General features: G+C 60.2%; 1 protein-coding gene across 1 annotated transcript in view; it reads left to right on the top strand.

Annotated features, from left to right (window-relative positions):
- COL23A1 (collagen type XXIII alpha 1 chain) overlaps positions 1-21,456 on the top strand; it is a 395,557-nt gene that overhangs the window by 346,186 nt on the left and 27,915 nt on the right. Inside the window, exon 6 of the mRNA XM_058283157.2 lies at positions 21,343-21,369. Within this exon, the coding sequence (XP_058139140.1) occupies positions 21,343-21,369 (27 nt within the window). The remainder of the gene's footprint in view (positions 1-21,342; positions 21,370-21,456) is intronic.

Here is a 21,456-nt window from a genome sequence, read left to right as displayed (position 1 = left end):
GGCTTTTTTTTTTTTCCTCTGTGCTAAAAACATGTCAATTCCTACTTTTTAATTGTTTTTAGCCTCTTTTGTCACTTATCATGAGGTTTTTCCACCTCATTAAAAACTCTTATAGAATGTAATTGCTAATGGCTACATACTATTTGATACTATGGATAATGTATTTAATCAGTCTCCAAATTATGTTATTTATATTTATAATTTTTCACCATTATAGTCAATGTCCTGGGAATAAATTTAGGTTCATTTCCATGATTATCTCCTTAGAATAAATGTTTAGAAGTCAAATTGCTGGACCAAAGGGTTTGCACATGTTTGAGCCTTTTGATGTGTATTGCCAAATTGCCCGCGAGGTGGCCGTACTAATTTACATTCCCACCAACAGCAGATGAATGCTGCATGTTTCCCCAGAGCCTGGCCAACCAGGGTGTATTAGTCAGCCAAAGGGGTGCTGATGCAAAATACCAGAAATTGGTTGGTTTTTTAAAAGGGCATTTATTTGGGGTAGGAGCTTACAGATACCAGGCCATAAGCATAAGTTATTTCCTTCACCAAAGTCTATTTCCACGATTTGGAGCAAGATGGCTGCTGACGTCTGTGAGGGTTCAGGCTTCCTGGGTTCCTCTGGGCTCAGCTCCTCTGTTTTCTCCACAAGGTCAGCTATAGACTATCAGGTGAATGGCTCTGTCTCTCTCCTTGGGGTTTCTGCCATGTCTAAGAGGCCATCTTTATTCCTCTGTGTTCTTTTCCTGGCTCTGGTCCTCTCTTCCTGGAGCTGGCTTCTCTTTCGTCTGTGAGCTTACTTCCTGGGGCTCCAGCTTAAGACTTCAGCATCAAACTCCAACATCAGAAAACCCTCAACTCTGTCCATTGCCATGCCTTTATCTGTGAGTCCTCACTCACCAAGGGGGGCGGAGAACTCAACGCCCTAATGACATGGCGCAATCAAAGCCCTAATCATAATTTAATCATGCCCAGGTACAGACCAAATTACAAACATAATCCAATATCTATTTTTAAGATTCATAACTATGTCAAACTGCTACACAGGGATATTATCATACTTTTAAATCTTTGTCAATATGAGAAGTTAAAAAACATATGTATGAATGTGTGTGTATCTTGTTTTAATTTGGGGTGTGTTTTAATTAGAAGTATAGCCTTAGAGATTAAACTGAAGTTTTGGTAAGGTCTGTGTAGTCCCAACTGCCACCTGGTGGTAGAACCTGTAATTGCAGGTAAATATTTTAAAGAGAAATCACCAGCATTGGAGGGCCTTCAGATCCAAGTTTGTCCAGGGACAACAGATATAATGGGGTCAGCAGAATAGGGGAAATTCTGAGCCTCAGAGCCTTGTGAATCAAAGGTGAGACCTGCAGAGTTGCCCTGGGCACTGAACTCTTGCATTTTTGTGAGGCCATCAGCATTTATGCAAATAAAGTGGTTTTATTATCTCATAAATAGAAGACTTGGCCCTTTTCAACAAATCTGGATGTGTTAGGCCCTGGGCTGATCCGATCCAGAGCCAGTCTTTGGGGAGCAGTAGAGGAGGGAAACCTACACAGCCAATTTGCAATTAGGGGGCTCAGGGTACTCTTCCTGATTCTTAATGTTGAGCTTGAATGGCTTGGGGGCTGTATATTATACCTTCAGAATGCCATTTAAATATTTCTTGAAGAATGTGTTTTGAGCAACATCTTCCAGGGCTTATGATTTCTTTGCATTTGAAAGTATGAAGCAAGCACTAGGTCATAAGTGAGGCCAGAGGCGTACAGAGATGACAAAATCCAGTGGGTACCAGGGTGCCAGGCCCAGGTATGGGGGAACAGGCCCCCACCATTGGCTTGCCAGAGACTTTACTGGGTCTTTGGACCAGCACTGAACAAGAAAAACAAGACTTCTTCCTCTGTGAGGGGAGAGAAACTGTAACAAATAAATGAATTAACCAGCAGGATAGCTTCAAAAAGCAAAACTGTGCTAGAATAAATAAATAAAGCCAGGGTGTTGTGTTTGAGAGTGATGACCAGTTGGATGGATGGGTATCATTTGGATTCAATAAGCAGAAGTCTCTTGGAGAAGATGTATTATTCAGGGTTCTCTAGGGAAACTGAACCAACAGGAGATACCTGTAAATATTATGAGATTTCATAAAATTGTCTCCCACAACATGAGTCCAAATTCCGTAGGACACTCTGCATGCCAGGAACTTCCAGTGAAGGTCCTTGATGAGTTCCCCAGGAGAAGCTGACTGTTTGAAGCAGAGGTGGGAATTCTCTCTTCTCACTGCTGAAATCCCTTCTCCCTTTAGGGCCTTCAATTCATTGAATGAGTCGTCTCCCATTACTGAAGGCAGTCTCCTCAGTTGATTGTAGATGTAACGAGTCATAGATGCAATCAACTCACTGATGATTTAATCCTCACAATACCGTTTGGTCAGTGCTTGCTTGACAAACAGCTGGGTATCATTACCTGGCCAAGATAGGTCAGCCTGACCATCAGAGAAGATGACACTTGAGCTGAGACTTACATGATGGAAAAGATGAAGAGGTCCTGGGGAGAAAGTGTTCCTGGCAGAGGAGAAAGCAGGCACAAATTAATGAGGCTGGACCTAGCTTGGTGTGTTGCGGGGATACCTAAGGCCAGTGTACTGGAGACAGAGAGCAGGTGATGGAGAAAGGTTGGAAGGTGAAGTCTCCAGGGGCTGCATCGAATAGATCCTTCAGGCCACAACGAGAGGCTCGCTCCAGCAGGCACTGAAACTTGGACACGGACTGTCTCTTTCAAAAAGATCACCCTGGCTGCTGTGTGTATACAGACTCCTTGTCTCCCTGCCAAGAGTCTGAGATCCCCTGCCTCCATTTGCTTCCTTTGAGAAATTGGAGGGGGGGCTGTCCCCTCCTATCCTCCCCCTCCCCCCCAAGGCTTTCCAGCTTGCCAGGGAAGCAAATGCGCATATTGAGCCCTTGCTGGGTGCAGGCTCCCACAGGATCTCTCACCCTGGGAGTTGGGTGGTCTCGGCCTCGGCCCTACTTGACAGAGGAGGAAACTAAGCTCAGAGGGTGATAGGATTTGCCTGGAGACACACAGCCCACATGACAAAGCCGGGAGTAGAACCCAGGCTGCGGGGCTCCCGCTCCATTACTTACAGCAGCCAGTCCAAGTCTATCAGTAAACTAGAATAGAACCCAGGCTGCGGGGCTCCCGCTCCTTTGCACCAGCCAGTCCAGCTCCATCAGTGAGCGCTTTGTGGCAGCCAGGCAGGAGCTCGGGGACTGCCTGTACTTTGGGACAGAGGGCCAGGGAATCCTCCTCTCACTGCTCAGGGAAATATTTAAAATGAACTTTCGGTTTCTCCCCTTCATCCCTGTTTTTACCCAGTCGTGGAACGCTCTGCCCACATACTGAATTCCACATACTGAAGAGCCCCACGCCTGCTCTCCAAAAAACGACAACAAAAAGTCCAGGTAGCATAAGAGAAGTCCCCTTCTCCACCCACCTCCTCTCCTCGTCCTCGATGGTATGTCTGCGTCATCGCCATTATTAGAAATTAGGAAGGAGAACGCTCCCCTGGCGAGGAAATCCCCGAAGCCGTTCCACTAGCCGCGGTTCCGTGCCTCTCGTGCCTCTCGGGGAGCAGCGCAAGGCCAGGGGCCCGCTGTCAGGGGCCCTGACGTAGCCCGGCCCCACCCCTGCCCTCCGCGTCCACCTTTGCCAAGTGCGAGCCTCACCCTGGACGGAAGCATTAGAAATCAGATCCTGCAGCCCTCGGCAGCTTCAGGCCACCACCCCATCCGTGCTGATTTAGGCCCATTGTGTGGACTGAAAAACCGGGGCCTGGTTTGGCAACCCCGTGCCTCCGGCTCGGAAGACTTCCCGGGGTCCTGCCTCCTCCCCCACGGTCGCTGGTGGAATCCTCTCGATTCCCCTGCCGGCCAGCGGCACCAGCTCCAAAGGCCTGTGTGAGCTCGGGCAGGTGCCACTGCCTCCGTGCATGGCATGTCCCCGTGCATACAACAGAGCTGGAAGCGTGTGTCTCCCTCGCCTGTCGGCCGAGGTCACGAGATAAAGTCCAGGAAGCCCCTGGAAACACCCTGGCCCTCGGCGAGCCCCCCAGATTGGGTCCCTGGTCCGGCCCCGTTGGCCCTGCCACCTGGGTTGGATTCTGAGCTCAGCTGAAGGAAGGCCCGTTGTCATCTGCCCAGCCAGCCCCTGGCCCCCAGCCAAGCGTGGGAGCTCCGTTACGGTGACGCAGAGCTGGGACAGACACAGGCGAGGCTTCAGGTCACCTGAGGAAGGGGCGATGACACTGCCTGAGGCAGCAGGTGGGGGGGATGTGCCACAAGGGACGAGGAGGACAAGATGAGAGAAACACAGGACACCACAGGGGCGCGCTGTCGGCCCGCCCATGCCCGGGGACCGTGAATCTGAGGGAACGGGCGAGAAAAGGACCGAAGGGGACGCTGAGAGCACAGGACCCCTCACCGTGCCCGCCCAGCAGAGGAGCCGGGAGAACCGTGGCTGGCATGGACAGATTTGCAGACGGAAAAGCCTTCCCTGGCTGCAGGCAGAGGCTGGGGGAGGAGGGGAGCCAGGCAGGAGGTGAGGCCTGAATCGCGAGGATGGCGTGGAAGGGAACAGAGTCAGGAAATGCAGGGTGAGCCGGTGTGGCTCTGGTTGAGCACCTGCTTCCCAAGGACGAGGTCCCAGGTTCGATCCTCGGTACTTGCTAAAAAAAAAAATGCAGGTTGCAGACGCTGAAGGTTTCAACAGGCGAGGGCACTGCGACCGGCCAGCATCTGGCAGCTCTGAGACCCCTCGTTATCAGTCAGCCAAAGGGGTGCTGATGCAGAGTACCAGAAATCTGTTGTCTTTTACAAAGGGTATTTATTTGGGGTAAAAGCTTACAGTTACCAGGCCCTAAAGAGTCCAAGCGAAGGTTGCTTTCTTTCCAAAGTCGGTCACCACGTGTTGAAACAAGAGGCGGGCGAGCTCTGCCAGGTTTCAGCCTCTTGCTCCTGCGGCGCCCCAGGCCCAGCTTCTCCCCATCTCAGCTGCAGGCTGGCAGAGGGCTTGTCCTCAGGGCTCCCTCTCTCTCCTTTCTTTCCGGGCTCCCTGGAGCAGTCTCGGCTCTCTTCCCAAGGTCAGCGGTACGCCGTCAGGCAATTGCTCATCTCTCCGCGGGGCCTTAGCTGTTTGAGCCTTCTCCTTTCTGTCACCTGGCAGGATCCAAAGGACAAGTTCTCTCCTTTTCCCGTGTGTCTACTTGAGTGAGTGGTTTTGTTTTTTTGTTTTTGAGGGTTTTTTTTTAGAAAAATTTTTTTTTTCTATTTGATGACACCATTGTCTTTTTGGTGCATTTCTTCGCCACGCGGGGGCCTGTGCCTCTCCGTGCCGCGCGGGTCTGGGAGACTTTTTTTCTTTATTTTTTACCAGGAGGTCCCAGAGATTGAACCCGGGTCCTCCATATGGTAAATGGGAGCTCAGTTGCTTGAGCCACAGCCACTTCCCTGAGTGTCTGTTCATAGCCCAGCAAGGGGGCTGAGTCACGCCTTACCGATGTGGTCAAATCAAAGCCCTAATCTGAACAGGTAATTTAATCAAGGGCATCTCAGCTGAATCTAATGCAATCAAAGGGCAACAACACCTACAGGAATAGATTAGTTTACAAGCATAGTCTTTCTCTTCTTGGGATTCATAAAATAATCTCAAACTGCCACACCCCTGAACCCACCTGCAGCTCTGAGACCCCTGGACCCACCTGCCTACATGCATGCATGACTCCTCAGAACAAACACTGCGCATTTTCACGGGAACCAGTCACGGGCGCTCCGCCAGCCTGGGCCCCCGGGGGCCAGCGTGAACTCTGGAACTGAGATCTGGCTGATGCGATGGGGTCTCAGCCTGGGACCAATTTTTAAATGAATAACTCAGTTGGCCTATGTGGAATTAATCAAGTGGGGGAGAAAAAAAAAAAGCCCCCCAGCACACGACAGAGTCATGTGCTCTCTGGAGCGCTCGTAGTTCAAAAACCGCTTTGATTGTAAAAATGTAATTAGTTAAATGATTCATCTGTAATACTCCGAATTCATCTGTTTTTAGATTTTACCGTCCTAGGTCTTATTTTCCTCTGACCCCTGCAATGCCGCTTCCTGGTTCCCCAGATTCTGGGTTGAGCAGGGCCTGGGGATGAAAGCAGATTTCCGAACCCCCTCTAATGGTTCCCAGATTGGAACCTCGGGGAGACACGGCCAGGCCATGGAGCTCGGCCATTCTCCCCAGGGCCCCCCACCAGCACCCAGCGGTGCTCCCTGAGTCAGGCCCCCTGCCGCTGCGGTGCTTGTGTCTCCACCATCCCCACAAGTGTCACGTATGGGGCAGGAGGCCTGAGCTGCTGCTCCCACTGTCGGCTTGCCCTGTGAACCATCTGCAGCTTTTCACATCTGCCCAGACGTTGCAGTTTGCAAAAGGCTGCCAAGGCAATATACCAGAAATGGGTTGGGTTTTACCACGGGGATTTATTAGGTTCCACGCTGACAGTTCTGGCATCATCAGGCAACGCCTCCTCCCCAAAGACCGGCACATGGTGGCATCTCCATTCTCCGGGTCCATTGGGGTCAGCTCTCTCTGCTCCCGTGGCTTTCTTTCTCTGTCTGCGGCCTTTTTTCTCTGTATATTCATTCCACGTATAAAGGACTCCAGTGAGAGGATTAAGACCCACTCTGGCCTAGGCCTAATCAAATGGCCCTTAACTGAGGTCCTCTAAAAGTCCCACCTTCAAGGGGCTCATACCCCCAGGAATGGGTTCATTTAAGGACATAATTGGGAAACGGACTTTGGCCCAGTGGTTAGGGCGTCCGTCTACCATATGGGAGGTCCGCGGTTCAAATCCCGGGCCTCCTTGACCTGTGTGGAGCTGGCCATGCGCAGTGCTGATGCGCGCAAGGAGTGCCTTGCCACGCAAGGGTGTCCCCCGCGTGGGGGAGCCCCATGCGCAAGGAGTGCACCCATAAGGAGAGCCACCCAGCGCGAAGGAGGGAGCAGCCTGCCGAGGAATGGCGCCGCCCACACTTCCCGTGCCACTGACGACAACAGAAGCGACAAAGAAACAAGACGCAGCAAATAGACACCAAGAACAGACAACCAAGGGGAGGGGGGGGAATTAAATAAATAAATAAATCTTTAAAAAAAAAAAAAAAAAAGGACATAATTTTCTGGGGTCCACAAAAAACTCAAACTACCACACTGGCCGAGGCTGGTAAGAACCCAGCCCAGGGAATCTGCCTCCAGGGACAGCGTCAGCCGGAGGCCCAGCCATCAGCTTCTGCCCTCGGCTGCTGTGCCCGCGATGGTTCTTTCCCAAGCTGGGCTCCCCAAGGCTGCTTACTAGCCGGGATCCCCTCCCAGTTCCCCAGGCAGCAAAGCACCCCCTTAGCATCCTCACCCCCATTGCAGAGAAGAACACGTCCACAGACCCACCTGTGGTAGTTGGAGTCTTTTTTTTTTAAGATTTATTTATTTATTTCTCTCCCCGCTCCCCCCGCCCCAGTTGTCTGTTCTCTGTATCCATTTGCTGCGTGTTCTTCTTTGTCCGTTTCTGTTGTTGTCAGTGGCACGGAAATCTGTGTTTCTTTTTTGTTGTGTCAGCTCTCCGTGTGTGCGGCACCATTCCTGGGCAGGCTGCGCTTTCTTTCACGCTGGGCGGCTCTCCTTACGGGGTGCACTCCTTGCGCATGGGGCTCCCCTACGCGGGGGACACCCCTGCGTGGCAGGGCATTCCTTGTGCATGGGGCTCCCCTACGTGGGGGACACCCCTGTGTGGCAGGGCACTCCTTGCGCATGGGGCTCCCCTACGCGGGGGACACCCCTGCATGGCACAGCACTCCTTGCGCGCATCAGCACTGTGCATGGGCCAGCTCCACACGGGTCAAGGAGGCCCAGGGCTTGAACCGCGGACCTCCCATGTGGTAGACGGACACCCTAACCACTGGGCCAAGTCCGCTTCCCAGTTTGAGTCTTTTGTGGACCCAGAAAATGATCTTAAATGAATCCCTTCCTGTGGGTGTGAACCTGTGGTAGGCGGGGCCTTTTGATTAGACCCAGTTAAGTAAGAGCCATTGGATTAGGTCACTTCAGGAGGGCATGACCCGGGGTGGGTCTTACTCCTTTTACTGGAGTCCTTTATAAACGGAGTAATTACGGAGAGGGAAAGCCGCAGCCACACAGGAGCTCAGAGAAGAACTCACAGAAGCTGAGAAAGCCACAGACGGAAGAGCAAGGAGCTGAAATCAACAGAACCCCGGGGGAGAGGAAGCCAGGAGCTGAGACGACGAAGCTCGGAAGAGGAGAGAGCCCGGCAGGCGCCTCCAGCTGCCGGCCTTCAGGGAGACCCTTGCCCTGATGACGCCTTGTCCTGGGCACTTCCACCGCCTCAGGCCTGTCAGCTTGTACCCTAATAAAGCCCCATCGGAAGAGCCAGCCCCTTTCTGGTATAGTGCCTTGGCAGCCTTCTGCAAACTGAAACACCACCCAAGGTCAGTTAGCCAAGCTCAGGTCTTCAAAGCAAACGACATCCAGACAAAGCAGTGGTTTTGGGCAAGAAAGCTGATCCAGCCGGCTTCTCTGGCAATGCGGAACTAGCCCCAGGGGGCAGGTCCCCAGCCCCTTGGAGCCCCAGCTTCTTCAGCTGTTGCAGAGACTCCGAGAGACCACCCAGGAAGAGCCCAGTGGAAGCCGACGCAGACCTGGCTCCTCACACTGGGGTCTCTCCTGACCCCAGCAGGGGGCGCCGTCGAGGCCCGAGGAACCCCTCTCGGGGGGTGTCCCCTTAGCCCGGTCCCGGCTGACCTCCCAGGCTGCGGGCGGAAGCCCCAGGCAGCTGCGCCCGCGGCCGCTCCCGCAGGTCACGAGCGCCCTCTAGTGCCCCCCGTCGGGACACGGGCTGTTCATTCGCAGAATCGCCCCTTGGAGGGTTGGTTCAGCCACCGGGGTTGAGTGCGTTCGCACTGGGTACGAGACGCTTCGTTTGGCATTTGGAATACAAGAGTGAGAAAAACATCCAGGGGTTCCTGCCCTCTTGGAGCCTGGAGATGGAGTCTTTTGTGGACTCCAGAAAATGATCTTCTTAAATGAATCCCTTCCTGTGGGTGTGAACCTGTGGTAGGCGGGGCCTTTCGATTAGACCCAGTCGAGGGCCGTTGGATTAGGGCACTCCAGGAGGGCAAAAGAGGGATAAGCAGCACTCAGAAACTCCAGCCCCAAGGCAGCGCTGTGGAAGCACGGGTGCAGTTGCTGCCCGAGGATGGCCAGGCCGCCAGGGTGCCCGTGCGCGGGGCAGAGGCTGGAGCGGCTCAGAGCACGCGGAGCCTGGCCCAGCCGCTCGGCCGCCTCCTGAGCAGTCTGGGGTTCTGGGCGCCTGGACCCGCTCTAGGAGCTCTTGCATCCTGGGTCCACAGCCGCAGCTGGCCTGAGACCCCTGCCCTGGGCTGGAGCCTGAAGGGGAGGGTCGTGCCAGGGCCGTGGGCACGGCTGAGCCAGGGGCCGCCAGCGGGGAGGAAACGGACAGCGGCACCCAACACGGGACATCCAGGCTCAAACAAAAACTTTGCAAACCCAGCAGGCTACCTGGGCAGCAGTGAGCTCCCCGTCAGTGGAGGTGTGCAAGCTGGGGCTTTGGCTCCACCTGCCAGGCAGGGCACCTGGGGAGGGGTGGGCCTGAATGGGTCCCCCCTCTGGGCGGCTCAGACTCAAATGCAGTGGGCCAGGATGGTACAAGCCCGGCTTGGGGGGCCTGGGAAGGGCAAGTGTCAAAGACTCCTGGGCATCCCTCCGAGCCAGCAGGTGCTGGAGCCCCAGAAGTGGTCGTTCTGTGGAGAAGTGGCAGGAAGACGGCGAGTCAGTCATCGAGAAACTGCGGGGAGGGAGGAATCGAGGGGGCTTCTCGGAGGAGGTGACTTTCGAGTCTGGAAGGAGGTGCTGGGGAGGCGGGGGAGGAGGGCTTGGCCTGGACCGGAGGCCAGTGGGCAAGGGTGTGCCGGGTGCTTTGGAAGCGAGGGGTGGGAGGAGCACGGGCGTAGAGCGTGGGATTCAGGCTCGTGTCCGGGCTAATCTGATCACGCCTGGTTTCTCCGAGCTTGGGGTTCCTCATCTGTAGGAACCGTGGTCAGGGCCGCCGACGTCCACACGGAAGGCAGGGCCTGTGCCGCTTCAGCCCCACCCATTTCCAGGGTTCCTTCACCCTCTGCTCTGGCCGATGCAGTAGAGTCAGGCTCGTCAGCCCACCCTCCTCTGGCTGCCAAGGTCAGGGTCAAATGACCCATCCCACCTGCACCCGCCCACGGGACAGAGGGGGAGCGCACGCCCCAGGCACTTGCGCTCACCCCACGTCTCCGGGGCGGGCAGGCGGCGACCAGGACGTCCCCCTGGCCCCTTCCCAGTGGGCAGGAGGCAGGGAGGCTGGGGGCGGCTGGCCCAGGACAGAGGGGCCAGCGGGGGACTGAGAAGGGGATGGTCGGAGCTGGAACTGCAGGGCCAGGCGCTGGCAGAAGCCCCGGGGCCAGCAGGCGATGAAGCCTCCAAGGGCGAGCGTGGGGGGCCTGCGGGGAGCCGGGGGCATGGCCCCAACTAGGGGGACCGTGGGGAGCCGGGGGCGTGCGCCCCAACTACGGGGGACCGCGGCAAGCCGGGGGTGTGGCCCCAACTACGGGGTCCGCAGCGAGCCGGGGCGTGTGCCCCTCTAGGGGTGTGGGAATGGGTGAACTGGTGCATGTACCCATATAGGGAAGACTGGGGTGAACTTGGGGCATGCACCCCAACTAAGTGGGGCTGAGGTGAGCGAGGGGGTGTGCGCCCATCTAGGGGGCAGGACTGGGGTGAACTGGGACATGCACCCATCTGGGGGTGGGCCTGGGACGAGCTGGGAGCGTGCGCCCCAACTACGAGGGACTGAGGAGAACCAGGAGGGTGCGCCCCACCGAGGGGGGCAGCTCGGCCTAGCCATGCCAGTCTATCATTACGGCGTCTCCCAGTCTTTCCAGAGCAGCTGGAAGTCCACGACTTGCCTAAAAGTTCTAGATTCTTCCGACTGTCTACCCGCTCTGTGCTGTGCGTGGCAGGTGTGCAGCCTCTGCTGTCTGTGGAAACGCAGTACCGCCCACACCGCGGCCACGGGGGCGGCTCTCGGGGAGGCTGGGACGCACACCCGGGTGAGTCACCCAGACAGAGGAGGGGACAAGGAGGTCAGAGCCAGGGGGCTGAGCCCCGACTTGGGCCCAGGGCCCTCGGGGACCCTACTGGGGGTGCAAGCTGTCTCGGTCCCTGCGCCCGGGTGACCCCATAAGGAGCCGGCCAAGCACCCTGCCTCTGGAGTCCCAGCACCCCTCGCAGCCCCTGCTGCTCCGTCCCGCCAGCCCCCCGCTCCAGCTGAGGCCGGCACCCGATGAGCTGCTGCCGGGTGCCTGGACCTGCCTCCTGCCAGACCAGCCCCGCGTGCCTGGGTGCCCAGGTCCCCCTCCCCCAGTGGGTGCCAGCGTCCTGCTCCATCCCTCCTCCCCTCTGCTGGCTACGGTTCTCCCGACACCCGACAGGGTAATTGCATTTCTCCCCCACGAAATATCAGGAACAGGTGATCGCGAAATTGAAGCAAGTATTTGGGGGGTAGGTTCAAAGGCAGAGCCCCAGGAACGGCCCTGTGTCCTAGCCGCGATGTGGAACGTGGACACACACGTAATTGCTTCCAGCGCACACGGCCCGTTCACTGAGCAGCCCCTCTGCCCAGCGTGGAAGTCATCTGGTCTCTCGGCCTCCCTGGAAGACCGGAAAGGACCGGAAGATGGGCCAGGGCAAGGGTTAGAGGCTCAGGAGCCCTTTGGATCTCCGCAGGTCACTGCGGCCAAGTGGGGGTCCTCGGGGGGTGGAGGGGCAGAGCCTGGGGCCCAGCAAAAGAGCCCTGGACCCCCAGCCGCTGCCGGGCAGGAGGGGTGGGCCCTGGGCGCTGCAAGATTGCCCGAAAAATTCACCGTCCTAGAATTTTGATGTGGAGCCTCGCCGTTTTGAAATGCTGCAGCTAATTCAGGTTTTGACGGTCGGTTTTAACTCTGCAAGGACCCAACAAGACCCGGCTCTGGGCCCGAGGCTGCCTTGAGGCCAGCCCCCAGACACGGGGCAGGGAGGCCGGCGGCGCGGCCAAGGCCAAGGAGCCAGAGAGAGGCAGGCCTTGGGGACGGCGCCCGACGGGAGCCCTCGCCCCCCGACGAGCTGGAGTGCAGCTGGGGACGGTCGAGCCCCTCTGCCAAGTGCCCCGTGTCCAGGGAGCGGGGTCCCTGGGAGGGATTCGGTGCCACGACAGGGCCGAGAGCTGCCGCTGGGTCGCGGCTGAGACGTGAGGGCCCTCTCCGGGCTTGGGAAACTGCTAAGCCCCAGATCCTCTCGGGAGGCCCCCGTGTGCAAAACGGCCTGAGAAATCAGAACCAGATGGCGCTGACCCTCCCTGAGGGGGGCTGCCCACTCGCCCCGTCCCGCTCCGGACAGCTCTCATTATCAGGGCTCAGGGAGCCTGCACGCAGGAATGCGCCCTTCCCGGGGGGCAGCTCAGACCCCCAGCCGCCTTGTAATGGGGTGAATCAGGCACATCTGCGGCCTCATGACAGAGCCCTGGCCGGATCGTCTCGGTCAGCCCCTCGGCTCCCATTGCATTTTAAGGGCTCATTTCCCGACGGGAGCTGTCAGCATTAATTACAACCAGAAAGCAGCACCGTCTCCCATCTCCTGCAAGTTGGAGCATTGGCTCCATCTGCAAGGAAAACACGGCCCCGCTGATGGATTTAGCTCGGCTCAGCGGATGCTTGAGCCGGTGGGGGAGAGATGGGGGGCAGCGAGCCTCACCGCACAGGGGCAGCCCTGCAGCCGACAGGAGAGAACCAAGCTCCTGGTCCCAAAGGACGCTTCCCTGGCACGGAGGCGGTGGCCGGGCGCGGCGGCTTGGCTGCGCGGCCCCTCCCGGGAGCGCATTTGCTGATGGACATTGAGAAGCCCCAGAGGTGGAGCCGGCACGCCCCACGCCTCAACTTCGCCTCACCGAGAAGCCCTCCTCCCTTTCTGCGTCACGCGTGTTATTAATCCAGGTTCTCCGGAGAATGTGTGAATATTAGATTTACTGTAGGAGATAACTCACGTGTCCGTGGGGGTTGGCAATTCCATAGAGCAGGCTGCAACCCTGATGTCGCATTCTCCCTCCCGCCCCAAGGAGAAGCTGGCTGGAGCAGAGAGAAATTCTTCTTTCCGACGGCTGAAATGGTCAATTCTCGCTTTCAGGCCTCCAACTGATGAGGAGATCGCCTTTGTTGACTGTAGATGCAATTAGCCATAGATTATGATCTATGTAGACTAAAGATTTAAATCCATCTATGAAATACCCTCACAGCAATAATGAGGCCAGTGCTGACTTGACACAACAACTGGACCCCATGACCCAGCCCAGCTGACGCATGTACTTCACCGTTGCACCACACTTGTTGATATTTCTCAGTTTGGAAGCCTGGGTGACTGAGGGAGAGAGCAAATTCACAAAGGTGAAGTGTGTTGGCAGTGGCACGGTCTTGCCACTCTGAAGGCCACACAAAGGCCGCTCCCCCAGGGCTGCCCAGCCCCAGGGCCAACGCAGACCCCCATTCTGCCAGCGTGTCTGCTGGCCTTTGGGGTCTCGTGTCTTGGGTTGATCTGGGAGAAGAGGAGACAGAGAAACTGGCCTGGGTCCTTCTTGAATTTGTCATTTGAGGGGAAGACAGCATGGTGTCCATCTTACCGATGGGGAAAGGGCAGCTCTGGGACACCCAGGTCCCTGAGCAAGACAAGGGACTGAGCCGCCACGGCACTCAAGAGGCAGGGGTGGGCATGCTCCTTGCCCAGGGTGGCCAGACAGCCACCCACCCTGCCCCTTCTCCTACGCAGTCAACGGCTTTGTTTTCTTCTCGCACATCCGGAGACACCCTGGGGCTTAGCCGATCTCCACCACGGCAGAGTGATTTAAAGCAGAACCAGGCTTGTCAACAGCTGTTGGGTTCCTTTGGGGGCAGGAGGCGTTGAAAACCCCCGGGTGAATTCCTCGGCTTTGATCAAGCAAGGGAGGGAGCTGTGGGCGACAAGCCTCCCACAGACACACTGCGGGGGCAGCTGACCCTCGGCTGGTCCTGTGAGGGGTGACCGTCCTCTCCCTTCTGCAGAGGAGGAAGCCGGGGCTTGGGGATGGGGTTTGAACCCAGGCAGGCAAAGTCCACGCCCTGCCGTCCACTCCGCGGGCCCCTGGGAGGCCTGCCCCGGCCACGCTCCTTCTCGCTCACTTCGCTGGGGGCAGGGGGCAGCTGACGGGTGGTGCCCCATTGTCAGGGGCATAGAAGGGCTGCCTCAAGGGGGAGGCCAGGGAAGCGGCTGTGGCTCAAGCACTTGGGCTCCCGTCTACCATATGGGAGGCCCTGGGTTCGATGCCCGGGGCCTCCTGGTGAAGGCGGGCTGGCCTGCAGCAGAGAGCTGGTGTGGCAGGATGATGCAACAAAGAGACACAGAGGAGAGACAATAAGAGACAGCAGACCAGGGAGCTGAGGTGGCACAAGAGATTGAGCACCTCTCTCCAGAAGGTCCCAGGATTGGTCCCCAGTGGCACCTAAAGAGAAGAGAAGCAGACACAGAAGAACACACAGCAAATGGACACAGAGAGCGGACCATGAGCACAAAACAATGAGGGCATGGAAAGTGGACATGGCTCAACTGATAGAGCTTCCGCCTACCACATGGGAGGTCCAGGGTTCAAACCCCAGGCCTCCTGGCCCATGTGGTGAGCTGGCCCACATGCAGTGCTGATGCACACAAGGAGACCCGTGCCACGCAGGGGTGTCCCTGCATAGGGGAGCCCCACGTGCAAGGAGTGCGCCCCGAATGGAGAGCCACCCCCTGCGGGGGGGGAAAAAAAAAAGCGCGCACACACACACACACACACACACAAAAATGAAGGTGGGGATGGGAGGTGTAAATGAATAAATCTTTAAAAAAAGAGAGGCCACCCCACCCTACCCATCAAGCGTGCCCTCTGCCTGCCTGGAGCCCTTTCCCAGGTCACCCCACTCTGCTGTGAACCCGCTTGTGAGCCTGGACCCTGCCCTGCCATGCCTGGGTCCAGCCTGGCCCTCGAGACTGGCTCCCTGCCTCCCCCGAGAGACTTCTTGTCCCCACAGGGACCAGGCCCAGCCCTTCCTCTGGCCCCACGGGAACGCCCGGTTTGTCGATTCCCTTCTTAGCCCCGCGGCTCGGTGACTTTGCTCAAAATGCGCCGGGCCCTGAGGCGTGGGGCCGAAGGAGAGCCGTAGAGGATCAGGAAGGCCCCACGAGTGTGGCGAGAAAGGAGCCTGCGCGCAGGGCTTACCCGGCGTCACTCCAGCGTCCTCGGCCACGGAATGCCTTCTGCTGGCCGGACGGGGTTCCGTGGGGGCCCAGTTTGGGAAATGCGGTTCTGTAGGTAACGGAGCAGGGCCGGCCCTCTGGAGATTCCAGCCCAGGGGACACACCCACCCGCCCCCCAGAATGGGGACAGGATGGTCCGAATCACGGCCTGAGGTGGGCAGGCCTGTCCCCCTGGCTCCACCATCTCCCTCCCTCGCTCCACCGTCGCCCTCGGCGGCCCGCGGCGGCTGCGCATCACAGCCCCTCTCACTTGTTGTCCCTGCGGGCCAACTGTTTTACCCAGAGGATTCGGGGGGCAGCTGGGGACAACTTCCCTACCCAGGAGGCATTGAAGCGGGTCCCGAGCCCCCGCCACGCCCCGGCGAAGGGGGCCACAGCCGCCGGCTTTGCGCCTGCCCGGCGCCCTCCGGGTGGAAACGCCAACGCGCCGCAGCTCCGCCTGCCACGGGAGTCCCTGCTGCCTCGACTGCAAACCCTCGCGGCTCTGGGCTTGGCTTCCCCGGGGAGTTTGGAGAAGACCCTTTGCAGTCTGGAAGCAACAAGCTCCACTCGCCTTTCTAAAAGCTCCGAGTCCTGGGCGCCGAGAGCTCGGGGGTCCCCAGTGTGAGGAGAGCCTTCCGGGGAGACGGGGGCTCTGCCCGTTCGGGGGCTCTCCGAGCGCCGGGAAGCGGCCCCGGGAGCGAGGCTGTCCCGTGCAAGGACCCGCGAGGGGCAGTCTCAGGACCGGCGGACAGCGGCGCCCAGGCCCGGGACACAGGGCCGCGGCCGCCCGCACACCAACGGCCACTGGCGCCACCGCCCTCCCGCGGGGCGGACGTCCCCCGAGAGCTGGGGGCCGGGGGCTCTGCCTGCTCCACGCCTTAGTTTGCCAAGGCTGCCCGTGCAAAACACCAGAAACGGGTTGGCCTTTTTTTGGAGGTACCAGGGATCAAACCAGGACCTGGTGCGTGGGAAGCAGGCGCTCAACCACCGAGCTACATCGGCTCCCCTGAGCTGGCTTCCATAAAGGGAATTGACTGGGGTGACAGCGTACAGTCCCAAAGCCAGGGAAGTGTCTCCGTCAAGGCATCAGCAGAGGTGCTTTCTCCCCAAGGGCGGCTGCAGCTCGGGTCCCGGGCTCCCGCCACGGGGCGGGGCAGGCTGGCGGCTCTCCGTCCGGGTGTCTCCAAGTCGCCATCTCTCGGAGCTCGGCTGGGGGCAGGCGCGTGGCAGGGCGGGTCTCCTCCGCCGGTCCCTCGGGCGTCTCCGTCTTTGCGTCCTCTCGCACCTGGCAGGGTCCAATGGCAGCTGCCTTGCTCCGTTTCTGCTTTCCCAGCAAGGGGACGGAGCCCACCCTGGGGCACGCCTCACTGAATCCAATCGAGGACCCTAAAGCCATCTAATCAAAAGAGACCTAGGTAAAGGCCCCTCGGCTGACCGCTGCAAAGGCCCCAGCCACCCTGCCTCTACAGGCACAGCAGCGGGTTCGCTTAACAGCAGAGTTTTCTGGGCCCCACAAACGACAAACCAGAAGGACACCCTCTTCCAGCGACACTGAGTTCACAGGCGCAGGTGTGTTGCGGGGCCCGGAGAACCAGCAACAGCCCAGAGAGGGCAGGCGGAGAGCCGTGTGGCGCAGAGGGTGACCGGGCCAGCACTGGGGCCTGTGGGTACCAGAGGGGCAGGCCTGAGCTTCACGCTTCCTGACTGAGACTCCACAGAGGGGCCGAGCTGGAGAAATGCCATCCATCGCCCTGTTTCCTGGATATAAGGGGTGCTTTCCCAGCTCGCCTCCATTGCAGAGTGCCCCGCCTACCCCGGAGAACTCTTATTCATTCGTCAAAGCCCAACTCAAATGGCCTGTCTTCTGAAAGTCCTCCAGGGCAGTGTGTGGTCCCGGGCAGGGCCGTGGGGGTGACCCTGGGTCCTTGCAAGCATGGTGGGGCTGATCCTGCACCCCAGGGCAGGGAGGGCTGTGATGTGCCAGCTGGAGTTACAGACCAGATTTTCCCATACCCTCCAGGCAGATGGACGCGGCGGCCTTGATGGTGCCGCCCATATGGAGATTTTGAAAATCAAGCAGGGAGCGGGGCTCTGTGGGTGCTCCTCTAAGCAGGGCCTGTTTCCTGAAGGGCCGGGCAGAAGCGGGTACCACAGCCACCTCCAGGAGAGGAGCTGGGGAAGGCGCAGGAGGCTCGCTCTGCACCGTGTCTCCTGCCCCTTCAGGCTCTGACTCAGTTCACATTGCGCCTTTTCAACAAAACACCGACACACAGATGGACGAGGCAGGGAGGCCCGGTGCCCATTTGCAGAGGAGTAGCCTGGGGCAGAGTCTCAGCAGCACCTGGTCAAGCCAGTGTTTGGCCCCAGGTGTGAGTCCAGGGCCTGCCTCTCTGGCCGCCCCTCATGCCTCCTAGACCAAGCCATAGTGCTTTCCTTCAGAAGAGGGGCCATTTGGGTTGGGCTTTGACGAATGAATATGAGTTCTCCGGGGTAGGCAGGGCACTGTCTGCAATGGAGAGGAGACGGGAAAGGACACTTTATATCCAGGGAACGGCGTGACAGTGTGTGGGACCTCGAAGGGCAGGGTCACCATTCCTGTCCACAAGACCACTGCGCAAAGGCTGGCGGGAGCCCGTGGGTACAGCCGCGTTTGGGGCAAAGGCTAGAGCGAAGCCAGGGCAGAAACAGCCCTGCTGGGGAGAGTGGGGTGGGCACAGGGGCCTTCATCTCCTGTGTATGCGGTGGGGAAGGGGCTCGCCCCTTTGTTCAGCAAACACAGACTCCAAGGATGGGGGTTCAGTGCTGGGGGGAGGGGGGAACAAAACCGAGTAGTTACTGAGCTTGAAAGCAGGTCTCATTGAATCCCACAACGATCCTGCTTTCCTGGTGGAAACGCTGAGGCTCAGAGAGGTTGACCGGCTCGCCTGGGGTCACACAGCAAGTGTGACTGTCTGACCCAGGACTCTTTCTCCAAGTGCCTTGGGCTCAGGGTCGGGATGAAAGTAGGTTCAGAGAGCCCTGCCACAAGTAGGAGCTGCTCAATGAAATCCCAGAAGGCGGGTGAGGTTCCGCCCCAGGCCTCCGGGACTTCCGTCTGTCACCCCTGCTTGGGCAGCGCTGCACAGAGAGGGCCGATCACGAGGCCTCGGCTCCTTCGCGGGCAGCAGGGGGCCCTGGGGCCTGCCTCGGGGGCTGCAGTGAGGGCAGCTGCCGGAAGCTGCCCCCAAGGGCGTGCTGCGGTCCCGCTCGCAGGCACGTCCCCGTCCCCGGGTCCTGAAGCTTCCCCGCTGTGGCAGGTGATTTCCCTGCGGGTCTCTGGTGCCATCCCCGCCGGCTCTTCACTTAGTTCTAAACTGTGCTTTGATCTCGGGGCGATCCTGGCCTGCTTGGTGGCTTTTGCTCAGTCCGTGCAGCTCTGCGGACAGGGCGCGGTGGGCACTGCACTGTGGGGCGGCCGCGGGGGGCGTGCGCTGGACGCAGACCTGGCACGCGGGGCGGGGGGCGGGCGGGGTGGCTCGCCGCCCCGGACGAGGGGGCTGGGGCGGGTGAGGCCCTGCAGGCAGGGGGAGACGGGCGGGGCTGGGGCAGGGCATGTGGGGGGCAAGCGAGCAGGGGTCGGGGCCGGCCAGGCCGAGGCCCCGCGCGGGGCGACTTTCTGCGAAGGGGGCCGGGCTCCGGGCGGCGTGGCCTGGAGGAGGTCGCCCCCTCTTGGCCTCAGTTTCCCCCTCCGTAGGATGGGAACGATAGCGGGGTCGCTGTGGTGATTAAAGACGGAGCGTGGGTCCCGGAAGAGACGAGGATGGGTCGAGGCAGCCGAGGGGGGCAGGCCTGGGGAAGGGGCCTTAGGAGACGTCCAGGAGGGCCGGTGTGGCCCCGGGCCCCGAAGAGTCCTGGCAGGTGGCGCTGCCGAGCGCAGGAGCGGTGGATCCGCGGGGAGGAGAGCCAGGAGCGGCCGCGGGGGCCCGCCAGGCCCCTCGGGTGAGCCCCGGGTGCTGGGGGCCGGGACTGCACACTGGGGCAGGGTCAGGCCCCACCCGCAGCCCCTGGGGCCTACGCCGCGCCCCCCAAGACTTTGGAATGGCCCCAACTCCCTCTCGGGCCGCCCCAGGCCACTGCCCCACCGCGCAGTGCTCGGCCACCCCCGGGGCTGCCGGCTGGAAGCGTTTAGAGGCCAATTTTCCGACCCGCCGGTTTCCTGTGGGGAGGCCGGGGCGCGCCCCATCTGGGGGGTCGGCAGACGGCGCCCCGCGCAGGGCGGTCTGCGGGTCGAGCCCGGGGAGCCGGCAGGCCCCCACCTGACCTGGCGAGCTGGTCGCCTGCTCCCGGGCTGTGTCCAGCGCCGGCCGGCAGAGGCAGCGCCGCCAAGGGCCGGGGAAGGCTCCTCCCGGGACAGGAGACTCTCCCCAGGGGGGGACGGCGGGGACAGGCTTCCCAAGCTGCGGGATCTGCCCGGGCTAAGGCACGGGGCGGGGAAAGAAGCGGAGGGCTCGGGAGCCGCGGCGACACGGGGTCGCCGTGCGCCAGGGGCCACGTGCTAACAGGGTGGCAGCCCACGGAGGGGCTCGAGGCTCGGCGCTGGGGCGAGGGGTCCGCGCGGCGCGCACCCACGTATTTTACACCCAGTTTCCCCTCTGCTGTTTCTCCAGGTGCCTCTCCCTCACCTTTTCCATCCCCCCCAAACTCTGGCCCCGCAGCCCCCTTTCCCCCCGCCGCTCTTCCCGCTGCGCTGTGCCTTCTGTGTATGGCACGCCTTTCCTCCTCTCCCCGTTTTTCCTCGCCGTGATCCAGCACACGTATGCCAGGCAGGTCCTCCGTGCCAGGCCACATCTGAGCACTGGAGACGCGGGGGGGTGGTTCAGACCCTCTTCCTGGGTCCCCCGGGGGAGACTCGTGTGGACCTCGAGTTATACGATACGTTGGGTGACGTGCGAGAGTTGGAATACGTGCTGGGTGCAGGGACGAGTGAGCGGGCGAGCGCTGAGACCTGGAGACACCTGGAGGGCTTCCTGGAAGAGGAGGCAACCGAGCTGACTCAGATGCGCAAAGGCAGGGAAGGGTGGGCCAGGCAGGTGGCAGAGAGTGCGGAGGTGCGAAAGCAGGGAGCCGCATGGGACGTGAGCTGGGGTCCCAGCGAGGCGTACGCGGGGCAAGGGGAGGACGGGGGGCTGGCAGGGAGGGTCCCGGCATCCCAGTTGGCCTCGTCTCTGCACCGCACGCAGAGGTGGAGCTTAGCAAGGTTCGCTGACTGGGCAGGTGGGTGCCCAGCGGGGGCTGCTGGGTGGTGGTCTCCAGCACACGCACCACGGAGGCCCTGGCGGGACCTGCCCCCGTGCAATGTGGCTCCTCCTAGCCTGTGCTGGCGGCTGCGGCGGTGCAGGGAACGGAAAGAGCCGCGCCTCCGGGCTGTCGGGTGGCAGGCGCGAGAAGCTCCGTTCAAGCTGCCTCCAGCAGGGGAACGGGCGGGAGGGCGCGGGGTAGCTGGCGCCGCAGGCCGCCTGCCCTGCCTCGGCGCGGCGCCCCGCTCTGCGGGCTCGTCGTCCAGCCCGCGGCGGCCCCGGAGTCCCGGGCCCAGGCTCCAAGGAGAGCCTCCCCCAGAGGCCCAGCGCGCAGGTCCCCGGCGCGCCCTGGCTCAGCTCGGAAGCCACGCTCGCCCCGCAAGGCCGCCCCGGCTGCCGAGGAAACGCCACGTGCCCGCGCCTGGGGCCGCGGCGGGCCCCCACCCCAACCCCAGGGGGTGCCATGGGGTGGTCTTTAGAGGAGAGCCTGGGGACGCCACCGCGACGGCCCCATCCAGCCCAGACACGCGTTCCCAGGCCTTGCTTTCCCTCTAACGAGGAATGCTCGGGGGTCACAGAGCCCGGAGAAACTGCCGCTCTCTTCCCGTGTGTGACCTCTGCTCTCTCTGCTTTCCAGGGGCCGCTGGGTCTGGACGGCAAGCCTGTAAGTGACCCCAGGACGGTGCTCGGAGGTCCTGGGGCGGGGTTGCCGCGGGGGGCTGGGGGCTGACAGCGTGGCCCCGGAAGGGGG

The sequence above is a fragment of the Dasypus novemcinctus genome, chromosome 2, assembly GCF_030445035.2.
Source record: "Dasypus novemcinctus isolate mDasNov1 chromosome 2, mDasNov1.1.hap2, whole genome shotgun sequence".
In the NCBI taxonomy this organism is placed as follows: Eukaryota; Metazoa; Chordata; class Mammalia; order Cingulata; family Dasypodidae; genus Dasypus; species Dasypus novemcinctus.
This window is presented reverse-complemented; position numbering and strand designations above follow the sequence as displayed.